The sequence below is a fragment of the Rhinatrema bivittatum genome, unplaced genomic scaffold (genome assembly GCF_901001135.1).
Source record: "Rhinatrema bivittatum unplaced genomic scaffold, aRhiBiv1.1, whole genome shotgun sequence".
Taxonomy (NCBI): Eukaryota; Metazoa; Chordata; class Amphibia; order Gymnophiona; family Rhinatrematidae; genus Rhinatrema; species Rhinatrema bivittatum.
In genome coordinates, this window is record NW_021820832.1 from 50,936 (window position 1) to 75,890 (window position 24,955).

At 43.8% G+C, this 24,955-nt stretch overlaps 1 protein-coding gene across 1 annotated transcript in view; it reads right to left on the bottom strand.

The window, feature by feature from the left end:
- The window catches only part of LOC115082189 (zinc transporter ZIP4-like), a gene marked incomplete at its 3' end in the record, with an annotated part of 70,042 nt that extends 48,682 nt beyond the window's left edge, over window positions 1-21,360 (bottom strand). Inside the window, exons 1-3 of the mRNA XM_029586440.1 lie at window positions 21,139-21,360; window positions 14,642-14,816; window positions 1,920-2,092 (exon numbers count right to left, since the gene is read on the bottom strand). Coding sequence (XP_029442300.1) covers window positions 1,920-2,092; window positions 14,642-14,816; window positions 21,139-21,351 — 561 coding nt within the window. The remainder of the gene's footprint in view (window positions 1-1,919; window positions 2,093-14,641; window positions 14,817-21,138) is intronic.
- Between the last annotated feature and the right edge of the window lie 3,595 nt (window positions 21,361-24,955).

Consider the following 24,955-nt stretch of genomic DNA (forward strand, 5'->3'; position numbering starts at 1 on the left):
TGTTAGTGATTAGTGTGAGGAGGATGAGTGTGGTAATAGTAACTGTTATATTGATGAGGAAGGATTAGTGATAGGGATTAGTGTGAGGAGGATGAGTGTGGTAATAGTAACTGTTATATTGATGAGGAAGGATTAGTGTTAGTGATTAGTGTGAGGAGGATGAGTGTGGTAATAGTAACTGTTATATTGATGAGGAAGGATTAGTGATAGGGATTAGTGTGAGGAGGATGAGTATGGTAATAGTAACTGTTATATTGATGAGGAAGGATTAGTGTTAGGGATTAGTGTGAGGAGGATGAGAGTATTAATAGTGACGGTTATATTGATGAGGAAGGATTAGTGTTAGTGATTAGTGTGAGGAGGATTAGAGTATTAATAGTGGCTGTTATATTGATGAGGAAGGATTAGTGTTAGTGATTAGTGAGAGGAGGATGAGTGTGGTAATGGTGATCCTTTATTGAGGAAGGTTTAGTGTTAGTGATTAGTGTGAGGGGGATGAGTGTGGTAATGGTGATCCTTTATTGAGGATGGTTTAGTGTTAGTGATTAATGTGAGGAGGATGAGTGTGGTAATGGTGATCCTTTATTGAGGAAGGATTAGTGTTAGTGATTAGTGTGAGGAGGATGAGTGTGGTAATGGTGATCCTTTATTGAGGAAGGATTAGTGTTAGTGATTAGTGTGAGGAGGATGAGAGTATTTATAGTGACTTATATTGAGGAGGAAGGATTAGTGTTAGTGATTCGTGTGAGGAGGATGAGAGTATTAATAGTGACTGTTATATTGATGAGGAAGGATTAGTGTTAGTGATTAGTGTGAGGGGGATGAGTGTGGTAATGGTGATCCTTTATTGAGGATGGTTTAGTGTTAGTGATTAATGTGAGGAGGATGAGTGTGGTAATGGTGATCCTTTATTGAGGAAGGATTAGTGTTGGTGATTAGTGTGAAGAGGATGAGTGTGGTAATGGTGATCCTTTACTGAGGAAGGTTTAGTGTTAGTGATTAGTGTGAGGAGGATGAGTATTAATAGTGATGGTTATATTGATGAGGAAGGATTAGTGTTAATGATTAGTGTGAGCGGGATGAGTGTGGTAATGGTGATCCTTTATTGAGGAAGGATTAGTGTTAGTGATTAGTGTGAGGAGGATGAACGTATTAATAGTGACGGTTATATTGATGAGGAAGGATTAGTGTTAGTGATTAGTGTGAGTGGTATGAGTGTGGTAATGGTGATCCTTTATTGAGGAAGGATTAGTGTTAGTTATTAGTGTGAGGAGGAGGATGAAAGTATTAATAGTGACGGTTATATTGATGAGGAAGGATTAGTGTGAGGAGGATGAGAGTATCAATAGTGACTGTTATATTGATGAGGAAGGATTAGTGTTAGTGATTAGTGTGAGGAGGATTAGAGTATTAATAGTGACTGTTATATTGATGAGGAAGGATTAGTGTTAGTGATTAGTGAGAGGAGGATGAGTGTGGTAATGGTGATCCTTTATTGAGGAAGGTTTAGTGTTAGTGATTAGTGTGAGGGGGATGAGTGTGGTAATGGTGATCCTTTATTGAGGAAGGTTTAGTGTTAGTGATTAATGTGAGGATGAGTGTGGTAATGGTGATCCTTTATTGAGGAAGGTTTAGTGTTAGTGATTAATGTGAGGATGAGTGTGGTAATGGTGATCCTTTATTGAGGAAGGTTTAGTGTTAGTGATTAGTGTGAGGAGGATGAGAGTGGAAATAGTGATTGTTGTGATGATGAGGGTTAGCTTCAGTGATTGCTCTGAGAGAGAAGTTTCAGGCTTCTTTGTTTGCATTTGGAAGAGGGTATTATTGGTAGCTTATGGGACCGCCACTTTTCTATCCTAAATTTGAATGTAAAGTACTTCCCCCTCATGAGCGCATTGCTGATGTGCTGGTGAACATACCTGTGGAATCAGATGGAGGATGGCATCTCCCGTCAGAGAGCCCACGGCAAGGCTGACAAACAGCTGGATTATGTACTGGTAGGCACTGATGCAGGTGGTACACAGCAGTAAGGTTATCCCAAACACGGAACAGAGACAGATAATCAGGGTGGAGATGGTTCCATATAAATACTCTGTTAGGAAGACAGATCCATGTAAATCCTCTCTCTCTCTCTGAATATAATTTGTACCTTGCTAGAATATGCATGAGCCACAGACTAAGGGCAAGCTCTAGTTTAGGTCTGACAGTATCTGCTCATCACATGTAGCATGGAAACTAGAAAAACAAGGGCATGGAGTGGAGATAGAGGGGACTGAAGAGGATAAGAGGAGAAAACCAGGGATAATTAGAATGGAGGTAATCCAGAGAGGCTGAAGGAAGGGGGAGCAGGGGGATCAGTGCAGTGAGGGTCTCTGGAGGAGGCAGTGATGGAGAGGAGGGAATGCAGTGAGGGTCTCTGGAGGAGGCAGTGATGGAGAGGAGGGAATGCAGTGAGGGGATGCTACCTGGAGGATGCAGTGTGAATGAGGGGGAGATGGATAATGTGAGGAGAAATAGATTCAAGATGAGTAGGTGACCTAGAGATGGCTTTACCACAATGGTGGAGGTGGAGGGCAGGGCAGAGGCTGGGGCTGGAGGGTTAATCATCTCTGGCTGGCTTCTGAGGACATGAAAGTGTGATTATAGGAGCATCCCACAGAACTGCTTTGAATCTTATTTCCTCTGCTGTGGACAGACAGAGGGTGGAGTTGCAGGCTGGATGTCACTTGGAGCGTCTCATCTGCAGATTGAGCTAGAATGGCAGATCCTGGGAGGAGGCAATAAGAGAGAGAGAGAGCGCTTCTCAGTTCTAGGTAGGGGTCACCTGAGCTCCAGTCATCATCAGGTGGTGGGGTTTAATGTAAGGGCAAAGGTCAGGGTGCTGAATTCACAGGAAGTGCAAGCAGACGACAGCTGTAAGGAGACCGCCCTGAAGCAGCACAAAGATTAGCGAAGCATGGCTGTGTCTGCATTTCCTTTTGAAGAGGTAAGAAGAGTTTCATGGACTTCCATGCCAATGCATTTTTCATGTTAGGAGGTTCATTTAAGAAGCATTTTCTTAGCCCTGTAACAAATTAAAAGGCCGAGTACCACAGGAAACTAAAAGTATAAGTTTTGCTCTGCGGGGGGGGGGGGGGGGGGGGGGGGGGGGGGGTGGGGCACTGTCTGACGTTTCCCTTTCACATTGCGAAATGGTTAGTCCTGAAATTAAAGAACTTAGGGGCAGATTTTAAAAGCCCCACGCGCGTAAATCCAGGTGGACTTATGCACGCAGGGGGTTACACGCGCGTAGCATATTTTGCATAGGCCCGGCGACGCGGGCAAGCCCGGTGACGCGTATGTGTCCTGGGGCTTGAAAAAAGGGGCGGAGCATGGGCAGTCCGGGAGCGTGGCCAGAGGCATCCGTAGGGCCTCTAGGCCGGGGCATTGTGCACGGGCACTCGGCCGGTGCGCGCAACCTACGCCTGAGGCAGGCGCAACTTGAAAAATAAAGGGCAGGGGGGTTTTTAGGTAGGGCTGGGGGCAGGTTAGGGAGGGGAAGGTGGGGGGGGGGAAGGAAAGTTCCCTCCAAGGCCGCTCCAATTTCGGAGCAGCCTCAGAGGGAACAGGGAAAGCCATCGGGGCTCCCCTAGGGCTCGGCGCGCGCAAGGGGGTGCACACTTGTGCACCCCCTTGCGCGCGCCGAGCCCGGATTTTATAACGTGTGCGCGGCTGCGTGTACATATTATAAAATCGGGCATAGATTTGTGCGCAGGGTTGCGCGCACAAATCTATGCCCACTCGTAGTTATTAAAATCTGGCCCTTAGTGTTAAATGTGGAAAGAAGATATATATGAAAAACAAGACATAAATAATAATAAGCAAAAAGAAAAAAGATTGAAAACGTTAAAAAAAAACGTTAAAAAAAAAAAATATGGTGAATGGGTTTCGATGTTTAGAGAGATACCCATGCCAGAAATTATATTTAAAGGTAATGTTTCAGCAGAATGGAAACAAAGTGAACTTGGAAGATGTACTAGGGCAAATTGACAAACAAAAAAGTAGCTAATCACCTGGACCAGATGGTATACATCTCACAGTGCTGAAAGAACTGAGAAATGAAATTGCAGATCTCCTTTTAGTAATTTGTAAACTATCTTTAGAACCATCTACGCACCTGAAGATTGGAGAGTTTTCAATGTAACGCCAGTTTTTAAAATGGGTTCTGGGATGATCAGGAAACATAAGAACATAAGAAATTGCCATGCTGGGTCAGACCAAGGGTCCATCAAGCCCAGCATCCTGTTTCCAACAGTGGCCAAACCAGGCCACAAGAACCTGGTGTTGTGATTGACCAATCCGGAAGTGGATCCTTGGGCCGACCGCCGGAGGGAGACGGACGGGAGGCAGACTAGATGAAACGATGAATCTTCACCTGGGAACCCGTGACCCCTCCAGAGGAGCTGTGGAGGCCCGGGTCACTAGGGCTTAGGAGTCTTCGCCCTGGAAGCCCGAGATCCCCCCAGGAGGAGCCTGTAGGGACCCGGACCGCTGGGTCTTAGGTGATAACAGAAGAATCCAAGGAAGCGATACGAACCGGGGTACAAGCAGGCAGAGAGCGGAGTCAGGCAGGCAGAGATCAGGAACCAGGCTGGCAAACGATACCGGAGTCAGGCAGGCAGAAGTCAGGAACCAGGCAGGCAGATAAACGAAACCAGAGTCAGGCAGGCTGAAGTCAGGAACCAGGCAGGCAGATGAACGATGGCAACTAGCACTCCGAAGAGAAACCTCGTTGCAAGGCGAATTGCAACTTCAAAAGTCCCGGCTTAAATCCCCTGCTCAATCAGCTGACGTCAAAAGAGGCGTGTCTGCACATCCGGGTGCAGACGCCTTAAAACACGGCTCTTCGCGCGCGCGCGTACCAGGGCTGGGGGGAGGAGTTTCTGACGACGTCTCCACGAGGAGACGCCGCTGCCATGCGGCCCTGGAGGCCAGAAACCCGGCGGTTCGCGGCGCCACGGAGGAAGGTAAGAGCCCGGTCACTAGGCTAGTGACCGGGATCGTAACACCTGGCAATTATCCAAACACTAAGTCTATTCCATGTTACCGTTGCTAGTAATAGCAGTGGGTGATTTCTAAGTGAACTTAATAGCCGTTAATGGACTTCTCCTCCAAGAATTTATCCAAACCTTTTTTGAACCCAGCTACACTAACTGCACTAACCACATCCTCTGGCAACAAATTCCAGAGCTTTATTGTGCGTTGAGTGAAAAAGAATTTTCTCCGATTAGTCTTAAATGTGCCCCATGCTAACTTCATGGAATGCCCCCTAGTCTTTCTATTATCCGAAAGAGTAAATAACAGAGTCACATCTACTCGTTCAAGACCTCTCATGATCTTAAACACCTCTGTCATATCCCCACTCAGTCGTCTCTTCTCCAAGCTGAACAGCCCTAACCTCTTCAGCCTTTCCTCATAGGGGAGCTGTTCCATCCCCTTTATCATTTTGGTTGCCCTTCTCTGTACCTTCTCCATCGCAATTATATCTTTTTTGAGATGCGGCGACCAGAATTGTACCCAGTATTCAAGGTGCGGTCTCACCATGGAGCGATACAGAGGCATTATGACATTTTCAGTTTTATTAACCATTCCCTTCCTAATAATTCCTAACATTCTGTTTGCTTTTTTGACTGCTGCAGCACACTGAGCCGACGATTTCAAAGTATTATCCACTATGATGCCTAGATCTTTTTCCTGGGTGGTAGCTCCTAATATGGAACCTAACATTGTGTAACTATAGCAACAGTTATTTTTCCCTATAAGCAACACCTTGCAGTTGTCCACATTAAATTTCATCTGCCATTTGGATGCCCAATCTTCAAGTCTTGCAAGGTCCTCCTGTAATGTATCACAGTCTGCTTGTGATTTAACTACTCTGAATAATTTTGTATCATCTGCAAATTTGATAACCTCACTCGTCGTATTTCTTTCCAGATCATTTATAAATATATTGAAAAGCACCGGTCCAAGTACAGATCCCTGAGGCACTCCACTGTCCACTCCCTTCCACTGAGAAAATTGACCATTTAATCCTACTCTCTGTTTCCTGTCTTGTAACCAGTTTGTAATCCACGAAAGGACATCGCCTCCTATCCCATGACTTTTTAGTTTTCGTAGAAGCCTCTCATGAGGAACTTTGTCAAACGCCTTCTGAAAATCCAAATACACTACATCTACCGGTTCACCTACAAACTACAAACCAGTGAGCCTGTCATCTGTGCCAGGCAAAATGGTAGAAACTATCATAAAGAACAAAACAGCTGAACATATAGGTAAGCATAGCTTAATGAGACAATGCCAACATGGATTTAGTCAAGGGAAGTCTTGCCTCACTAATCTGCTACATTTTTTTGAGGGTGTTAATAAATGTGGATACAGGTAAGCCAGTGGATATAGTGTATCTGCATTTCCAGAAAGCATTAGACAAAATCCCTCAAGAGAGATGTCTTAGGAAACTAGAAAGTCATTGGATAGAGGGCAGTGTCCTATTGTGAATTGCCAACTGATTAAAAGATAGAAAACAGAGAGTAGGACTAAATGGTAAATTTTCCCAATGGAAAACGTTGAATAGTGGAGTGCCCGAGGGATTTGTTCTGGGACCAATGCTTTTTAATATATTTATAAATGACCTGGAAATAGGAACAATGAGTGAAGTGATCAAATTTGCTGATGACACAAACTTATTCAAAATTGTTAATTCACAGGAGGATTGTGAGAGATTGCAAGAGGATCTTGCAAAACTGGAAGACTGGGCATGCAAATGGCAGATGACATTTAATGTGGTGCACAAAGGGAAGACTAACCCAAATTATGGCGACACAATGCAATATTAGAAAATAAGATCATAAGTTTGCCATACTGGGTCAGACAAAAGGTCCATCAAGCCCATTATCCTGTTTTCAACTGTGGCCAAGCTAGGTCACAAGTACCTGGCAGGATACCAAGAGGTAGAGAGATTCCCTGTGCTTATCCCAAGAATAAGCAATGGATTTCTGTAACTCTACCTTAACAATGGTTAATGGACTTTTCCTCCAGGAACTTGTCCAAACCTTTTTTAAATGCAGCAACACTAACAGCTTTCACCACATCCTCAGGCTATGAATTCCAAGGCTTAATTATGCATTGAATAAAAAAGTATTTTCTCTTACTAGTTTTAAATGTTTTACCTAGTAATTTACTTCATTGTGTGTCCCCTGGTCTTTGTACTTTTTGAAAGCGTGAACAACTGATTAATGTTTACTTCTTCCATTCCACTCATTATTTTAAAGACATCTATCATATCCCCCCTCAGTCGTCTCTTCTCCAAGCTAAACAGCCCTAATCTCTTTAGTCTTTCCTCAAAGGGGAGCTGTTCCATCCCTTTTTCACCTTGGTCGCCCTTCTCTGTACCTTTCCTAATTCTGCTATATCTTTCTTGAGATGAGGTGACCAGAACTGCACACAATACTCAAGATGAGTTGAAATCTTCTGCCTGGTGTGCAGCAGCAGCCAAGAGGGCAAACAGAATGCTAGGGGGGATTATTAGGAAAGGAATGGAGAATAAAACAGAGAATATCATAATGTCTCTGTATCACTCCATGGTGCATCCTCATCTTGTGTTCATATATCATACACAAACAGAATGCTGGGGATTATTAGGAAAGGAATGTAGAATAAAACAGAGAATATCATAATGTCTCTGTGTCACTCCATGGTGCATCCTCATCTTGTGTTCATATATCATACACAAACAGAATGCTGGGGATTATTAGGAAAGGAATGTAGAATAAAGCAGAGAATATCATAATGCCTCTGTGTCACTCCATGGTGCATCCTCATCTTGTGTTCATATATCATACACAAACAGAATGCTGGGGATTATTAGGAAAGGAATGGAGAATAAAACAGAGAATATCATAATGTCTCTGTATCACTCCATGGTGCATCCTCATCTTGTGTTCATATATCATACACAAACAGAATGCTGGGGATTATTAGGAAAGGAATGGAGAATAAAACAGAGAATATCATAATGTCTCTGTATCACTCCATGGTACATCCTCATCTTGTGTTCATATATCATACACACACAGAATGCTGGGGATTATTAGGAAAGGAATGGAGAATAAAACAGAGAATATCATAATGCCTCTGTATCACTCCATGGTGTGACCTCATCTTGTGTTCATATATCATACACAAACAGAATGCTGGGGATTATTAGGAAAGGAAGGAGAATAAAACAGAGAATATCATAATGTCTCTGTATCACTCCATGGTGCATCCTCATCTTGTGTTCATATATCATACACAAACAGAATGCTGGGGATTATTAGGAAAGGACTGGAGAATAAAACAGAGAATATCCTAATGTCTCTGTATCACTCCATGGTGCATCCTCATCTTGTGTTCATATATCATACACAAACAGAATGCTGGGGATTATTAGGAAAGGAATGGAGAATAAAACAGAGAATATCATAATGCCTCTGTATCACTCCATGGTGCATCCTCATCTTGTGTTCATATATCATACACAAACAGAATGCTGGGGATTATTAGGAAAGCAACAGAGAATAAAACAGAGAATATCATAATGTCTCTGTATCGCTCCATGGTGCATCCTCATCTTGTGTTCATATATCATACACAAACAGAATGCTGGGGATTACTAGGAAAGGAATGGAGAATAAAACAGAGAATATCATAATGTCTCTGTATCGCTCCATGGTGCATCCTCATCTTGTGTTCATATATCATACACAAACAGAATGCTGGGGATTATTAGGAAAGGAATGGAGAATAAAACAGAGAATATCATACTGCCTCTGTATCACTCCATGGTGCATCCTCATCTTGTGTTCATATATCATACACAAACAGAATGCTGGGGATTATTAGGAAAGCAACAGAGAATAAAACAGAGAATATCATAATGCCTCTGTATCACTCCATGGTGCATCCTCACCTTGTGTTCATATATCATACACAAACAGAATGCTGGGGATTATTAGGAAAGGAACGGAGAATAAAACAGAGAATATCCTAATGTCTCTGTATCACTCCATGGTGCATCCTCACCTTGTGTTCATATATCATACACAAACAGAATGCTGGGGATTATTAGGAAAGGACTGGAGAATAAAACAGAGAATATCATAATGCCTCTGTATCACTCCATGGTGCATCCTCATCTTGTGTTCATATATCATACACAAACAGAATGCTGGGGATTATTAGGAAAGGAATGGAGAATAAAACAGAGAATATCATAATGCCTCTGTATCACTCCATGGTGCATCCTCATCTTGTGTTCATATATCATACACAAACAGAATGCTGGGGATTATTAGGAAAGGAATGGAGAATAAAACAGAGAATATCATAATGCCTCTGTATCACTCCATGGTGCATCCTCATCTTGTGTTCATATATCATACACAAACAGAATGCTGGGGATTATTAGGAAAGGAATGGAGAATAACACAGAGAATATCATAATGTCTCTGTATCACTCCATGGTGTGACCTCATCTTGTGTTCATATATCATACACAAACAGAATGCTGGGGATTATTAGGAAAGGAATGGAGAATAAAACAGAGAATATCCTAATGTCTCTGTATCACTCCATGGTGCATCCTCATCTTGTGTTCATATATCACACACAAACAGAATGCTGGGGATTATTAGGAAAGGACTGGAGAATAAAACAGAGAATATCATAATGTCTCTGTATCACTCCATGGTGCATCCTCATCTTGTGTTCATATATCATACACAAACAGAATGCTGGGGATTATTAGGAAAGGAATGGAGAATAAAACAGAGAATATCATAATGTCTCTGTATCACTCCATGGTGCATCCTCATCTTGTGTTCATATATCATACACAAACAGAATGCTGGGGATTATTAGGAAAGGAATGGAGAATAAAACAGAGAATATCATAATGTCTCTGTATCACTCCATGGTGCATCCTCATCTTGTGTTCATATATCATACACAAACAGAATGCTGGGGATTATTAGGAAAGGAATGGAGAATAACACAGAGAATATCATAATGCCTCTGTATCACTCCATGGTGCATCCTCATCTTGTGTTCATATATCATACACAAACAGAATGCTAGGGATTATTAGGAAAGGAATGGAGAATACAACAGAGAATATCCTAATGCCTCTGTATCACTCCATGGTGCATCCTCATCTTGTGTTCATATATCATACACAAACAGAATGCTAGGGATTATTAGGAAAGGAATGGAGAATAAAGCAGAGAATATCATAATGCCTCTGTATCACTCCATGGTGCATCCTCATCTTGTGTTCATATATCATACACAAACAGAATGTTGGGGATTATTAGGAAAGGAACGGAGAATAAAACAGAGAATATCATAATGCCTCTGTATCACTCCATGGTGCATCCTCATCTTGTGTTCATATATCATACACAAACAGAATGCTGGGGATTATTAGGAAAGGAATGGAGAATAAAACAGAGAATATCATAATGCCTCTGTATCACTCCATGGTGCATCCTCATCTTGTGTTCATATATCATACACAAACAGAATGCTGGGGATTATTAGGAAAGGAATGGAGAATAAAACAGAGAATATCATAATGTCTCTGTATCACTCCATGGTGCATCCTCATCTTGTGTTCATATATCATACACAAACAGAATGCTGGGGATTATTAGGAAAGGAATGGAGAATAAAACAGAGAATATCATAATGCCTCTGTATCACTCCATGGTGCATCCTCATCTTGTGTTCATATATCATACACAAACAGAATGCTGGGGATTATTAGGAAAGGAATGGAGAATAAAACAGAGAATATCATAATGTCTCTGTATCACTCCATGGTGCATCCTCATCTTGTGTTCATATATCATACACAAACAGAATGCTGGGGATTATTAGGAAAGGAATGGAGAATAAAACAGAGAATATCATAATGCCTCTGTATCACTCCATGGTGTGACCTCATCTTGAGTATAGTGCACAATTTTAGTAAAAACAATCAAGCAATACAAACTAACAATCAAGCCAAAAGTTAACAGCATAAAATGTAATCATAACATGAAAAGTTTCAAAGAATACACACAAACAGATAAAATGCTGTCTGGCTCAAACAGATTAACACAAACTACACATAAGCCAATTTAATTAGATAAGTCTTTAAGGGAAACTGAAATTCCTTTGGACATGTCATAAGCCAACTGAAAAAGCTCTTTCAAACGTTTCATCTAAATGAGCCATCTTATGGGCAGGAACATCCAATAAGCCTGTATGAGCAGAACGCGAAGTACGGGCCGGAATAAAAATTCTCAAAAGGGCATTTGCCCAGGGGAGACCTGGAGGTGAGAGGGGTCCGGCCCTAGAAAGCCCTGCCTTCTAGTTTGACGGAGGGAGCCCGAGAGATCAGGGAGACCTGCTTGAATGCTGTGAACCAGAGACGTGGACTGTGACATCATCCGGAGCCGACTGCTGACTTTAAAATCCATGGCAGAGCGGCGCACCGCTGAAGCTACGCACGCCAAAGGGGCGCGCGGCTTTGTCCAGCTTCGTCCGGTGGAGTCAGGGGGAGAGGGTTTATTACTACTCCCAATGGGTAAGAAAAGAAAAGCAAAAACAATCTTCTCCTGCAGTAGGAAGTGCATGGGGGCCAATGGACAATCACGAACAGAAGGTGATTGAATGGCCATTAGAGGATGGTGAAGAGGATATATCTCTAGTATCCCTAAGTCCCGGTGGGTGTCCGTCTTTCCCCCTCAACCACCCGTTACATCTTTGGTGGGATAGAATAAGGTAAGAGATGTATCATCTGTTAGTAATCTATGTGTTGTTACACATAGTATATTCTATACAGATAGGGAAATTAGTATCTAGTGCAATAAAAATGTCCGGTAAAGTGGTTACATCTTAGGAGGCATCCTGTAGTACCGGATAATGTTATTCTTATTTATCTTTGGAGGATGATATCCAAGCTGGATTCAAATGTTTCTTTGAATGTATCATTGTCCTCTGTAGTTAATAATAACAGAGTTTTATTACACGTACCTTGCTTTGTTTAACCATTAAGGAATCATACATGTTAACTTGTAACATATATAATAATTACACCTTGACCTTTATTGAACTTTTATCTTTAATTTTTAAGCGGTTATAAATGTTCACTGTATCAAACAAAAGGGATTGTTTAACCACCGTTCAATAATATATGTTTACTTGTAACAAATAACCATTTGTTTAACTTTTTATCATTAAGCTGTAAGAAATGTTCAATGTATTAGACAAAAGGGAGCGCCTGGCTCCCCGAAGTAGTCAGCTGATTGTAAACCCTTGTGACAAGTGACATTTAGTTTAACTTTTATTTTAACTGTTATAAACGTTCTCTGTATCTGACATAAGGAAACACCTGGTTTCCTGCTCCTCTCGGTGGTCTGTAAACCGTTGTGATATGTGAAATCAAACATCGGTATATAAAACAAATAATAAATAAAATAAAATAGTTATTACAGAATTTGGAGTGCTAGCATATTAACGATAATATACTTATACCTAATGAGATTGACAATTTGGAAAATATGCTGCATTCAAAAAATTTGCATTTGGTTAATTTTCCTATAACAGGATTAATATCCCCATGGGAAATGTTTAAAAAATTTCTGAAGGAAATATTATTTTTTGAGGAAGATATGTTACCTAAGATATTGTATTAATGAGAATGGAAGCGAGTAAAAATGATGAAATGGTTGAGGACTCCAGTACAAGTGCACCTCCGTTCCTAGAGGAATCAATAGATATTATTAACAGATCTATGCTTTTTCTTTCATTTTTATGTGAACAAGATAAAGATATAATGCATTTCGAAGTTTCTTAAGGAAGAAAGATATCTTATTTTGTGGTCAGAGAATACAAATCTTCCCTGACGTTTCCAGGGCTACACAAGCTCTGGGGGCTTCTTTTTTTTTTTTTTTTAATTTCCTTGTTTTAGTTATGTGAATTTTCAGATCCTTCACACTTAGAGACTTTTGTTATCTGATAAAGAATCCAACCTGAATAATAGAGAATGATGGCCAGTAGAAAGTAATCTGACCTCTCTCACCACTATAATTTTACTGGGAACATATGTAAACACCTATAGATAGGCACCATGGGCTAGTGTATACTATATTTTGTATTCTCCCCCAGATTACGGGTTATAAATGCAGAAAAGCTAATTATGGCTTGGTTGGTTGGATTGATGTGACTATTGATGCATGTTATTTTCCTATGCATTATAAAGAGAAATGTAATTCCATTTGAAAAGATAATAAAGAGAAAATTATTTAAAAAAAAAAAGGGCATTTGCCCAAGGAATCGAGCACGACTGCAATTTTGTAGGAAAAATGTTGTTGAACAGGCAGCAAATGTAAAGGCTGCCTGACAGAGATATCTGTGCCAGATGAGGTGGAGGGGTGCAGACCCAGTGGGGAGGTATTTGAAGAGTTGGAGGAGGAGGGAGATTTGAAGTCTGGAAGTAGAGTTGGAAGGGTATTTTGGAATGAGAGTTTGAATTGTGGGGTTGAAGGTAGTGGGTGGTTTGAAAGCTGGAGATGAAAGGGTTTTGCAGGGAAGAGTTTAAAGTGTGATGTAAGTATAGGGGGTTTCAAGATGGAGCTGGAGGAGGAGTGGGGAGTGCAGGGGGAAGTATGAGTTAGAGTTGGTGGGGCATCCAGGATGGGGTTGGAGGAGGAGTGGGAATTGCAGGGAGGAGTGGGTGGTGTTGGTGGAGAGGGGCATCCAGGATGGGGTTGGAGGAGGAGTGGAGAATGCAGGAGGAGTGTGTGTTGGAGGTGCAGAGGGGCATCCAGGATGGGTTTGAAGGAGGAGTGGGGATTGCAGGGAGAAGTGAGAGTTGGAGGTGGAGAGGGGCATCCAGGATGTGGTTGGAGGAGGAGTGGGGAGTGCAGGGAGGAGTGTGTGTTGGAGGTGGAGAGGGGCATCCATGATGTGGTTGGAGAAGGAGTGGGGATACAAGGTGGAGTGTGTGTTGGAGGTGGAGAGGGGCATCCAGGATGGGGTTAGAGAAGGAGTGGGGAGTACAAGGAGGAGTGGGTGTTGGAGGTGGAGAGGGGCATCCAGGATGGGGTTGGAGGAGGAGTGAGGATACAAGGAGGAGTGTGTGTGTTGGAGGTGGAGAGGGGCATCCAGGATGGGGTTGGAGGAGGAGTGAGGATACAAGGAGGAGTGTGTGTGTTGGAGGTGGAGAGGGGCATCCAGGATGGGGTTGGAGGAGGAGTGAGGATACAAGGAGGAGTGTGTGTGTTGGAGGTGGAGAGGGGCATCCAGGATGGGGTTGGAGGAGGAGTGGGGAGTGCAGGGAGGAGTGTGTGTTGGAGGTGGAGAGGGGCATCCAGGATGGGGTTGGAGGAGGAGTGAGGATACAAGGAGGAGTGTGTGTGTTGGAGGTGGGGAGGGGCGTTCAGGATGGGGTTGAGGGGGAGGGGGGATACAGGGAAGAGTGTGTGTTGGAGGTGGTGAGGAGTGTTGAGGATACAGTTGGAGGTGGGTTAGCAGCCTGGAGAGGAAGGGAGAGACAGACTGGAGGTGAGGGGGCACTCACTCTCTGCAGTACTCAGCTTTCCGCTGGGCTCAGGGTTCAGGTGTCCTGCTCTGCAGGCGCTGCTCAGCTGCTGCTGGATCAGGGCCGGGCTCAGCTGTGTGAAGTCTGAGGCTGAGATCCCCATCACTGGATTAATCCTATAAATTTCCAGGATTTCTGCAGGACTAAAACACATCTGAAAGAGAACAGACAGAGAAAAACAAATAAAGAAACTCCTCACTCCATTAAACCCTGCACTAACCAGGAAAGCTGACATCCCTTGTGAGTGATCATCTGTCCCCTCCTCACTAATTCCTGACTCTAAGTCCCTGTACCTGAGCGTCACTAGCACAGAGTGTGGGAGTCCCTGCATCCTCCTCACTAATTCCTGACTCTAAGTATCTGTACCTGAGCGTCACTAGCACAGAGTGTGGGAGTCCCTGCATCGGAGCATCACTAGCACAGAGTGTGGGAGTCCCTGCATCCTCCTCACTCATTCCTGACTCTAAGTCTCTATACCTGAGCGTCACTAGCACAGAGTGTGGGAGTCCCTGCATCTGAGCATCACTAGCACAGAGTGTGGGAGTCCCTGCATCCTCCTCACTCATTCCTGACTCTAAGTCCCTGTACCTGAGCGTCACTAGCACAGAGTGTGGGATTCCCTGCATCCTCCTCACTCATTCCTGACTCTAAGTCCCTGTACCTGAGCGTCACTAGCACAGAGTGTGGGAGTCCCTGCATCCTCCTCACTCATTCCTGACTCTAAGTCTCTATACCTGAGCGTCACTAGCACAGAGTGTGGGAGTCCCTGCATCTGAGCATCACTAGCACAGAGTGTGGGAGTCCCTGCATCCTCCTCACTCATTCCTGACTCTAAGTCCCTGTACCTGAGCGTCACTAGCACAGAGTGTGGGAGTCCCTGTATCCTCCTCAGTAATTCCTGACTCTACCTGTACCTGAGTGTCACTAGCACAGTGTGTGGAAGTCCCTGCATCCTCCTCACTCATTCCTGACTCTAAGTCCCTGTACCTGAGCGTCACTAGCACAGAGTGTGGGAGTCCCTGCATCCTCCTCAGTAATTCCTGACTCTACCTGTACCTGAGTGTCACTAGCACAGAGTGTGGGAGTCCCTGCATCCTCCTCAGTAATTCCTGACTCTAAGTCCCTGTACCTGAGCGTCACTAGCACAGAGTGTGGGAGTCCCTGCATCCTCCTCAGTAATTCCTGACGCTAAGTCCCTATACCTGAGCGTCACTAGCACAGAGTGTGGGAGTCCCTGCATCCTCCTCAGTAATTCCTGACTCTACCTGTACCTGAGTGTCACTAGCACAGAGTGTGGGAGTCCCTGCATCCTCCTCAGTAATTCCTGACTCTACCTGTACCTGAGCATCACTAGCACAGAGTGTGGGAGTCCCTGCATCCTCCTCACTAATTCCTGACTCTACCTGTACCTGAGCATCACTAGCACAGAGTGTGGGAGTCCCTGCATCCTCCTCAGTAATTCCTGACTCTACCTGTACCTGAGTGTCACTAGCACAGAGTGTGGGAGTCCCTGCATCCTCCTCAGTAATTCCTGACTCTACCTGTACCTGAGTGTCACTAGCACAGAGTGTGGGAGTCCCTGCATCCTCCTCAGTAATTCCTGACTCTAAGTCCCTGTATCTGAGCGTCACTAGCACAGAGTGTGGGAGTCCCTGCATTCTCCTCAGTAATTCCTGACTCTAAGTCCCTGTACCTGAGCGTCACTAGCACAGAGTGTGGGAGTCCCTGCATCCTCCTCACTAATTCCTGACTCTAAGTCCCTGTACCTGAGCATCACTAGCACAGAGTGTGGGAGTCCCTGCATCCTCCTCAGTAATTCCTGACTAAGTCTCTGTACCTGAACGTCACTAGCACAGAGTGTGGGAGTCCCTGCATCCTCCTCACTAATTCCTGACTCTAAGTCTCTGTACCTGAGTGTCACTAGCACAGAGTGTGGGAGTCCCTGCATTCTCCTCAGTAATTCCTGACTCTAAGTCTCTGTACCTGAGCGTCACTAGCACAGAGTGTGGGAGTCCCTGCATCCTCCTCAGTAATTCCTGACTCTAAGTCTCTGTACCTGAGTGTCACTAGCACAGAGTGTGGGAGTCCCTGCATCCTCCTCACTAATTCCTGACTCTAAGTCCCTGTACCTGAGCGTCACTGGCACAGAGTGTGGGAGTCCCTACATCCTCCTCACTAATTCCTGACTCTACGTCCCTGTACCTGAGCGTCACTAGCACAGAGTGTGGGAGTCCCTGCATCCGAGCATCACTAGCACAGAGTGTGGGAGTCCCTGCATCCTCCTCAGTAATTCCTGACTAAGTCTCTGTACCTGAGCGTCACTGGCACAGAGTGTGGGAGTCCCTGCATCCTCCTCAGTAATTCCTGACTAAGTCTCTGTACCTGAGCATCACTAGCACAGAGTGTGGGAGTCCCTGCATCCGAGCATCACTAGCACAGAGTGTGGGAGTCCCTGCATCCTCCTCAGTAATTCCTGACTCTAAGTCCCTGTACCTGAGCGTCACTAGCACAGAGTGTGGGAGTCCCTGCATCCTCCTCAGTAATTCCTGACTCTAAGTCTCTGTACCTGAGCGTCACTGGCACAGAGTGTGGGAGTCCCTGCATCCTCCTCAGTAATTCCTGACTAAGTCTCTGTACCTGAGCGTCACTAGCACAGAGTGTGGGAGTCCCTGCATCCTCCTCAGTAATTCCTGACTCTAAGTCTCTGTACCTGAGTGTCACTAGCACAGAGTGTGGGAGTCCCTGCATCCTCCTCTGTAATTCCTGACTCTACCTGTACCTGAGCATCACTAGCACAGAGTGTGGGAATCCCTGCATCCTCCCTCAGTAATTCCTGACTCTACCTGTACCTGAGCATCACTAGCACAGAGTGTGGGAGTCCCTGCATCCTCCTCAGTAATTCCTGACTCTACCTGTACCTGAGCATCACTAGCACAGAGTGTGGGAGTCCCTGCATCCTCCTCAGTAATTCCTGACTCTACCTGTACCTGAGCGTCACTAGCACAGAGTGTGGGAGTCCCTGCATCCTCCTCAGTAATTCCTGACTCTACCTGTACCTGAGTGTCACTAGCACAGAGTGTGGGAGTCCCTGCATCCTCCTCAGTAATTCCTGACTCTACCTGTACCTGAGTGTCACTAGCACAGAGTGTGGGAGTCCCTGCATCCTCCTCAGTAATTCCTGACTCTACGTCCCTGTACCTGAGCATCACTAGCACAGAGTGTGGGAGTCCCTGTACCTGAGCGTCACTAGCACAGAGTGTGGGAGTCCCTGCATCCTCCTCAGTAATTCCTGACTCTACCTGTACCTGAGTGTCACTAGCACAGAGTGTGCGAGTCCCTGTACCTGAGCGTCACTAGCACAGAGTGTGGGAGTCCCTGTACCTGAGCATCACTAGCACAGAGTGTGGGAGTCCCTGCATCCTCCTCACTAATTCCTGACTCTACCTGTACCTGAGCGTCACTAGCACAGAGTGTGGGAGTCCCTGCATCCTCCTCACTAATTCCTGACTCTACCTGTAGCTGAGCGTCACTAGCACAGAGTGTGGGAGTCCCTGCATCCTCCTCAGTAATTCCTGACTCTAAGTATCTGTACCTGAGTGTCACTAGCACAGAGTGTGGGAGTCCCTGCATCCTCCTCAGTAATTCCTGACTCTAAGTCCCTGTACCTGAGTGTCACTAGCACAGAGTGTGGGAGTCCCTGCATCCTCCTCAGTAATTCCTGACTCTAAGTCCCTGTACCTGAGTGTCACTAGCACAGAGTGTGGGAGTCCCTGCATCCTCCTCAGTAATTCCTGACTCTAAGTCCCTGTACCTGAGTGTCACTAGCACATAAGAAAACAGGCATAAGAACATAAGAAAATGCCATACTGGGTCAGACCAAGGGTCCATCAAGCCCAGCATCCTGTTTCCAACAGTGGCCAATCCAGGTCATAAGAACCTGGCAGGATCCGAAGCACTAAGAAGATCCCATGCTACTGATGCAATTAATAGCAGTGGCTATTTTCTAAGTCAACTTAATTAATAGCCATTAATAGACTTCTTCTCCAAGAACTTATCCAATCCTTTTTTAAACACAGCTACACTAACTGCACTAACCACATCCTCTGGCAACAAATTCCAGAGCTTTATTGTGCGTTGAGTAAAAAAAGAACTTTCTCTGATTAGTTTTAAATGTGCCACATGCTAACCTCATGGAGTGCCCCCTAGTCTTTCTACTATCCGAAAGAGTAAATAACCGATTCACATCTACCCGTTCTAGACCTCTCATGATTTTAAAACACCTCTATCATAACCCCCCCTCAGCCGTCTCTTCTCCAATGGTAACATGGAATAGACTTAGTTTTTGGGTATTTGCCAGGTCCTGGATTGGCCACTGTTGGAATCAGGATGCTGGGCTTGATGGACCCTTGGTCTGACCCAGTATGGCATTTTCTTATGTTCTTATGTTCTTAAGCTGAACAGCCCTAACCTCTTTAGTCTTTCCTCATAGGGGAGTTGTTCCATTCCCCTTATCATTTTGGTTGCCCTTCTCTGAACCTTCTCCATCGCAATTATATCTTTTTTGAGATGCAGCGACCAGAATTGTACACAGTATTCAAGGTATGGTCTCACCATGGAGCGATACAGAGGCATTATGACATTTTCCGTTCTATTAACCATTCCCTACCTAATAATTCCTAACATTCTGTTTGCTTTTTTGACTGCCGCAGTACACTGAGCCGACGATTTTAAAGTATTATCCACTATGATGCCTAGATCTTTTTCCTGGGTGGTAGCTCCTAATATGGAACCTAACATCGTGTAACTACAGCAAGGGTTGTTTTTCCCTATATGCAACACCTTGCACTTGTCCACATTAAATTTCTTCTGCCATTTGGATGCCCAATCTTCCAGTCTTGCAAGGTCCTCCTGCAATTTATCGCAACCTGCTTGTGAATTAACTACTCTGAATAAATTTGTGTCAACTGCAAATTTGATAACCCCACTCGTCGTATTCCTTTCCAGATCATTTATAAATATATTGAAAAGCACCGGTCCAAGTACAGATCCCTGAGGCACTCCACTGTTTACCCTTTTTCACTGAGAAAATTGCCCATTTAATCCTACTCTCTGTTTCTTGTCTTTTAGCCAGTTTGTAATCCACAAAAGGACATCGCCACCTATCCCATGACTTTTTACTTTTCCTAGAAGCCTCTCATGAGGGACTTTCTCAAACGCCTTTAGAAAATCCAAATACACTACATCTACCGGTTCACCTTTATCTACATCTTTATTAGCTCCTTCAAAAAAGTGAAGCAGATGCTTCGGATATATTTTAAAAAGGTTTTACTGTGAGTTTTTGCCTCTACAGCCAACTTCTTTTCAAATTCTTTCTTAGCCTGTCTTATCAATGTCTTACATTTAACTTGCCAATGTTTATGCTTTATCCTATTTTCTTCTGTTGGATCCTTCTTCCAATTTTTGAATGAAGATCTTTTGGCTAAAATAGCTTCTTTCACCTCCCCTTTAACCATGCCGGTAATCGTTTTGCCTTCTTTCCACCTTTCTTAATGTGTGGAATACATCTGGACTGTGCTTCTAGGATGGTATTTTTTAACAATGACCACGCCTCTTGCACATCTTTTACTTTTGTAGCTGCTCCTTTTTAGTTTTTTTTCTATTTTTCTCATTTTATCAAAGTTTCCCTTTTGAAAGTTTATCGCTAAAGTCATGGATTTACTTACTGCCCCCCTTCCAGTCATTAAATCAAATTTGATCATGTTATGATCACTATTGCCAAGCGGCCCCACCACGATTACTGCTCTCACTAAATCCTTTTCTCCACTGAGAATTAGATCTAAAATTGCTCCCTCTCTCGTCGGTTCCTGAACCAATTGCTCCATAAAAATGTCATTTATTCCATCCAGGAACGTTATCTCTCTAGTATGTCCCGATGATACATTTACCCAGTCAATATTGGGGTAATTGAAATCTATCAATCAAAATGGATGGGAACTTATAACTACATTTTAAATAGCCTAGATGAAGGTGTCAGCAAGCCAACCGAAACCAACTGATCTTCTCTATCATCCACCTTCATCTAGGCTATTTAAAATGTACTTATACGTTCCCATCCATTTTGATTGATAGATTCCAGCTTGGGTAACTTTTTTGACTCCATTGATTGGTAATTGAAATCTCCCATTATTAGTGCACTGGGGAAGGAAGTTACTCAAATTATGGTACTCAAGAAGTGATTAACATGCCCCAGGCTTGTAAGCAACTCTCCATCTCCCCTAGGGCTGATAAAGGTGCAAACATAAGAGTTAAGTCTTTGCTATTTGAGAGGAAATCATCTCTGTTTTCATGTTTTAAACAGGAGTTCCCGTACCTGTGAATGACTAGCGCCTACTTTAGGAATCCCTGTACCCAAGACTGTGGTATAAGCAGATTCTAGAAGTCCCTGTACCCATGTGTCACTAGCAAAGGTCATTTACCGTGTCCCAGCTGGTGGTGTGTGTCTCTCTCTCAGAGACATTGAGCCTCCAGAGTCTACCGTGCTCTTCATGCTCCGTGTGTGACTCGTCATGCGTCTCTCCATGTTCCGTGTGTGACTCGTCATGCGTCTCTCCATGTTCCGTGTGTGACTCGTCATGCGTCTCTCCATGCTCTTCATGCTTCTCCGTTCCTCCTAGCTTCAGTGTTTCCATGATGACGCCCAGCTCTGTAACAAAGCAAGAGGTGACTTGGACTTGCAATTAGCTGTTGACTTAAGCTCTAAGTTGCCCAGATGCCCCTGTTCTCGCTCAGCTGGTAGGTCCTAGTTCTGTTTCTTTCTTTAGTAATAAGTTTAGAGTGATCAGATAGGTATCAGATAAGGAGAATGTGCAATTATTTAACCCTTACCAGGGTTGGTGCCTTCTGGATGAGCTGTTACATGGTCACCTGCTCTCTCTCTCAATGAGGTAGAGTGTATCCTAGTTACTTGCATCTAAAGCCCAGGTATTCTGGTCACCTTGCATCAGATTGTTTATAAGTTGATGCAGCAATGTACTTAAAACATCATTGTTAGATCCCCAGATTGGAAGAACTCCCTCTCGGTTCAGGTTTCTTTCCCTTAGATCTTACATTAATCACTTTCATCTTTGGACTGGAATTGTGTGAATGACTTGCTGCTGCTGCTGCTGGTAAAGTCCTTTCTCCATCCTGATCCTTCTTGTCCTAAAGGCAGCATTTGATGATGCTCTCGATCATACTTTGGGTAACTATTTATTTATTTATTTCAAACTTTTCTATACCGTCGCTCAGTAATGCACCATCACAACGGTTTACATTTCGGCATGAAATAGGTTTGGTTTGGTTTCTAAGTTATCCATGCGGTGCCAATATTTTACAGTTACATAGTTCAATAATATACTCTAGATGAGAATTGGGTTGGGGTAACTATTTATATGATTTTGGGATAATCATATACATGTATACTGTTTTAATTTAATATTTAATTATAGGTAAAAATAATAAAATTGTCAATTCTACCTTTTATGGTGACTTTCAGCTGCTCTCACTGTGAAATGCTTTTTTGAAGAGTTTTAATTCTTTCATTAGTCTTAGTTCAAGTGGTAATGAGTTCCGTAATAATGGTCCTGCCATGGATAGTGCTCTCTCTCTCTTGGGTCAACTTTGCTGTTCTGACTGAGGTTATGGTTAGTAGAGCTTTATTGGCTGATCTGAGATTTCTTTGAGGGACATGTAATCATATGGCAATGTTTAGCCAGTCGGCATTTTCGTCATTTATTAGCTTATGAATTGTGCATAGTGTTTTGAATTGGACTCTTTGTTCTATTGGGAGCCAGTGTAGATCTGCAAGTGTCTGGGTGATATGATCTCTTCTCTTCTGCCTTTCCCAGTAAGTATTCTGGCAGCCAAGTTCTGTAGTAGTTGCAGTGGCCTGATTGTGGTGTATGGTAATCCTAGGAAAAGTGTGTTACAGTAGTCCGTGCTAGCAAATATTAATGCTTGTAGTACTGTACGAAAGTGTTCCTGATTTAATAAGGGTTTTAGTCTTCTAAGGACCACTAGTTTTGCGTAGCCTTCTCTTGTTTTTATTGATATGTGTTGTTTAATGCTGATTTCCGTGTCTATAATTACTCCTAGGTTTCTAGGCTCAGCAGGGATGGCATTTGCTTGGTTAGAGTCTTATCTGAAAAGCCGCACTCAGCAGGTCTCTTTGGATGGGTTCTTATCTTGACCAACTGCAATAACTCATGGGGTTTCCTGAGGCTCCATACTGTCACCCCTGATGCTGTAACCTGTGCATGTTACCACTGACGTGTACGTAACCCTTAACCGATGATGTGAAATTGTTTCTTGCCCTAGGGGAAGATGCTGCTCTAATGTTACAAGAGCTAAGTAGCATGTCAGCAAGCAAGCTGCGATGCAACCCGTCTAAGACAGATCATGAATGCAGGGAAGGAGTCATCACTGGCTCTACATGGCCTTGTGATCTTTGGGAAGGAAGTTCTTCCAATAAAGGATGGGTAGAGACCTTGGGGGTAACATTAGACTGTGGCTTGGCATTAAATCTGCATATTTTTGCAGCTGTTCAGAATATCTGGCAATGCTTATGGATCTTTCAGTCACCTAGCCAGATTTCAGCCCTTCCGGTGGGAACGTGAGACTTGGCTTTTTTATTTTTTTTTTATTAATCATGCCTGATGGCTTTTCATTACTGCTTTTTGATTTCTTTGTTTTACTTCTATTCCTGATGTTGATTTTGACATCCCAGCTGCAGTACCTTCTAGAAGCAGGGAGATCCTGGATTATCTGGAAGGAGAACAGCTCTGTCGGCTGGTAACAGAACCCACCTGGGAGGGGGCGATACTACTAACGGGGACAGCGTTTCTGAGGCTGTAGTGGATGATCATCTGGGAGCCAGTGACCACCGGATGGTGTGGCTCAATATTAGGATGCAAGAGATGAAGGTTCATTGTAAGGCGAGGGACCTAGGCTTCAGGACAAGTAACTTTCAAGCAGCTCAAGGAGTCGTTAACTGGATGGGAAAATCTAGGGGAGGTGGAAGGTCAGGGGGCAAAACTAATGAGATATCATAAGGGCAACTGATATTTTTGTTAGGAAAGTAGATAAAGAGGGAAAAAGAGGCTGCTCTGGTTTTCTAAAGAAGCAGCTGAAAAGGTAAGTGAGGAAAGGTGAGCGTTCATAAACTACAATGTGTTCAAGGCTGAGAGGAAAGGGACAGGTAATGGGCAGTATATGTATAGATTAATATTGTAACATTCTCTACATTTTATATTTATGTTTTTTTAACACTGTGTAATTGTGTTATATTTTCTTGATCTTAGAAATTTAGATAAGTGGTATATAATTTTTTTTAAACGAACTCCCCCCTCCCAAGGGAGAGAAGGGGTAAAGAGTGTTTTATTGAACTACAGCAGAGAAAGAATAAAGAGGACAATGCAGCTATGAAATATGAGCCGCCAGCCCAGGAAACACAGAATGAGACTGGCAAGGTTGCCAGACCCTTACTATGAAGGTGCTTAATGACCATTGAATAGATGAGTCAGAGACTCAGGGAGGGGAATTTGCAATTCACACATCCCTGGACTACTATTAGAAACTTGCAGGAAATACCACTTTAAATCATACAGAACTATGACTGGAAAAGTCCTACACTGGAGAATTCTGAATGAGAGAGGGATTTATGAGAGAAATGTATTGAAAAAACAGTCCTAGGAAGCAAACAGGTTCTCACCCTAAACGAGGGGAGTCAGACCCTTGGGTTCTCAGAAGAAAAAGCCAGCAGGATGGAAGGGTGCGCACATATTCTCTTCCTAGGGTCCTGTGTGGGTCTTGGCCTTTGGCTAAGAGAAGGTGAAACTATTGAGGCTGGGTAATGGTGAAATGACTGGCCATGATCTTAGTGCACAAAAGCTGAGACTGCAAAGGGCCTGAATCCCTGAACACTAAACAAGCCATGTGTCTAGTCGAGCTGTAAATCCAAGCCAAGAAAAGCCCTCCTACCAAGGGCAGATCTGGAGGTGACCCTTGTTCCTCCTTGAGCAAGGGGACCCCAGTAGCAGACTGAGTGGTCCTACAAGAGAGCATGGATCCCAGTGGCAGATCATGCAGTCCCCCAGTAGGGTGTGGACCCCAGCAACAGATGGAAGGCAGAGTCAGCTTCCCAGGAGGGCATGAACCCCAGCATTGGCACGAATCTTTCAACAGAGCAGAAGAGGCACAGAGGAGATGGCAGTGGTTTTAGATACAATGGACCCCTCCAGCCCAAACACTGTCCAT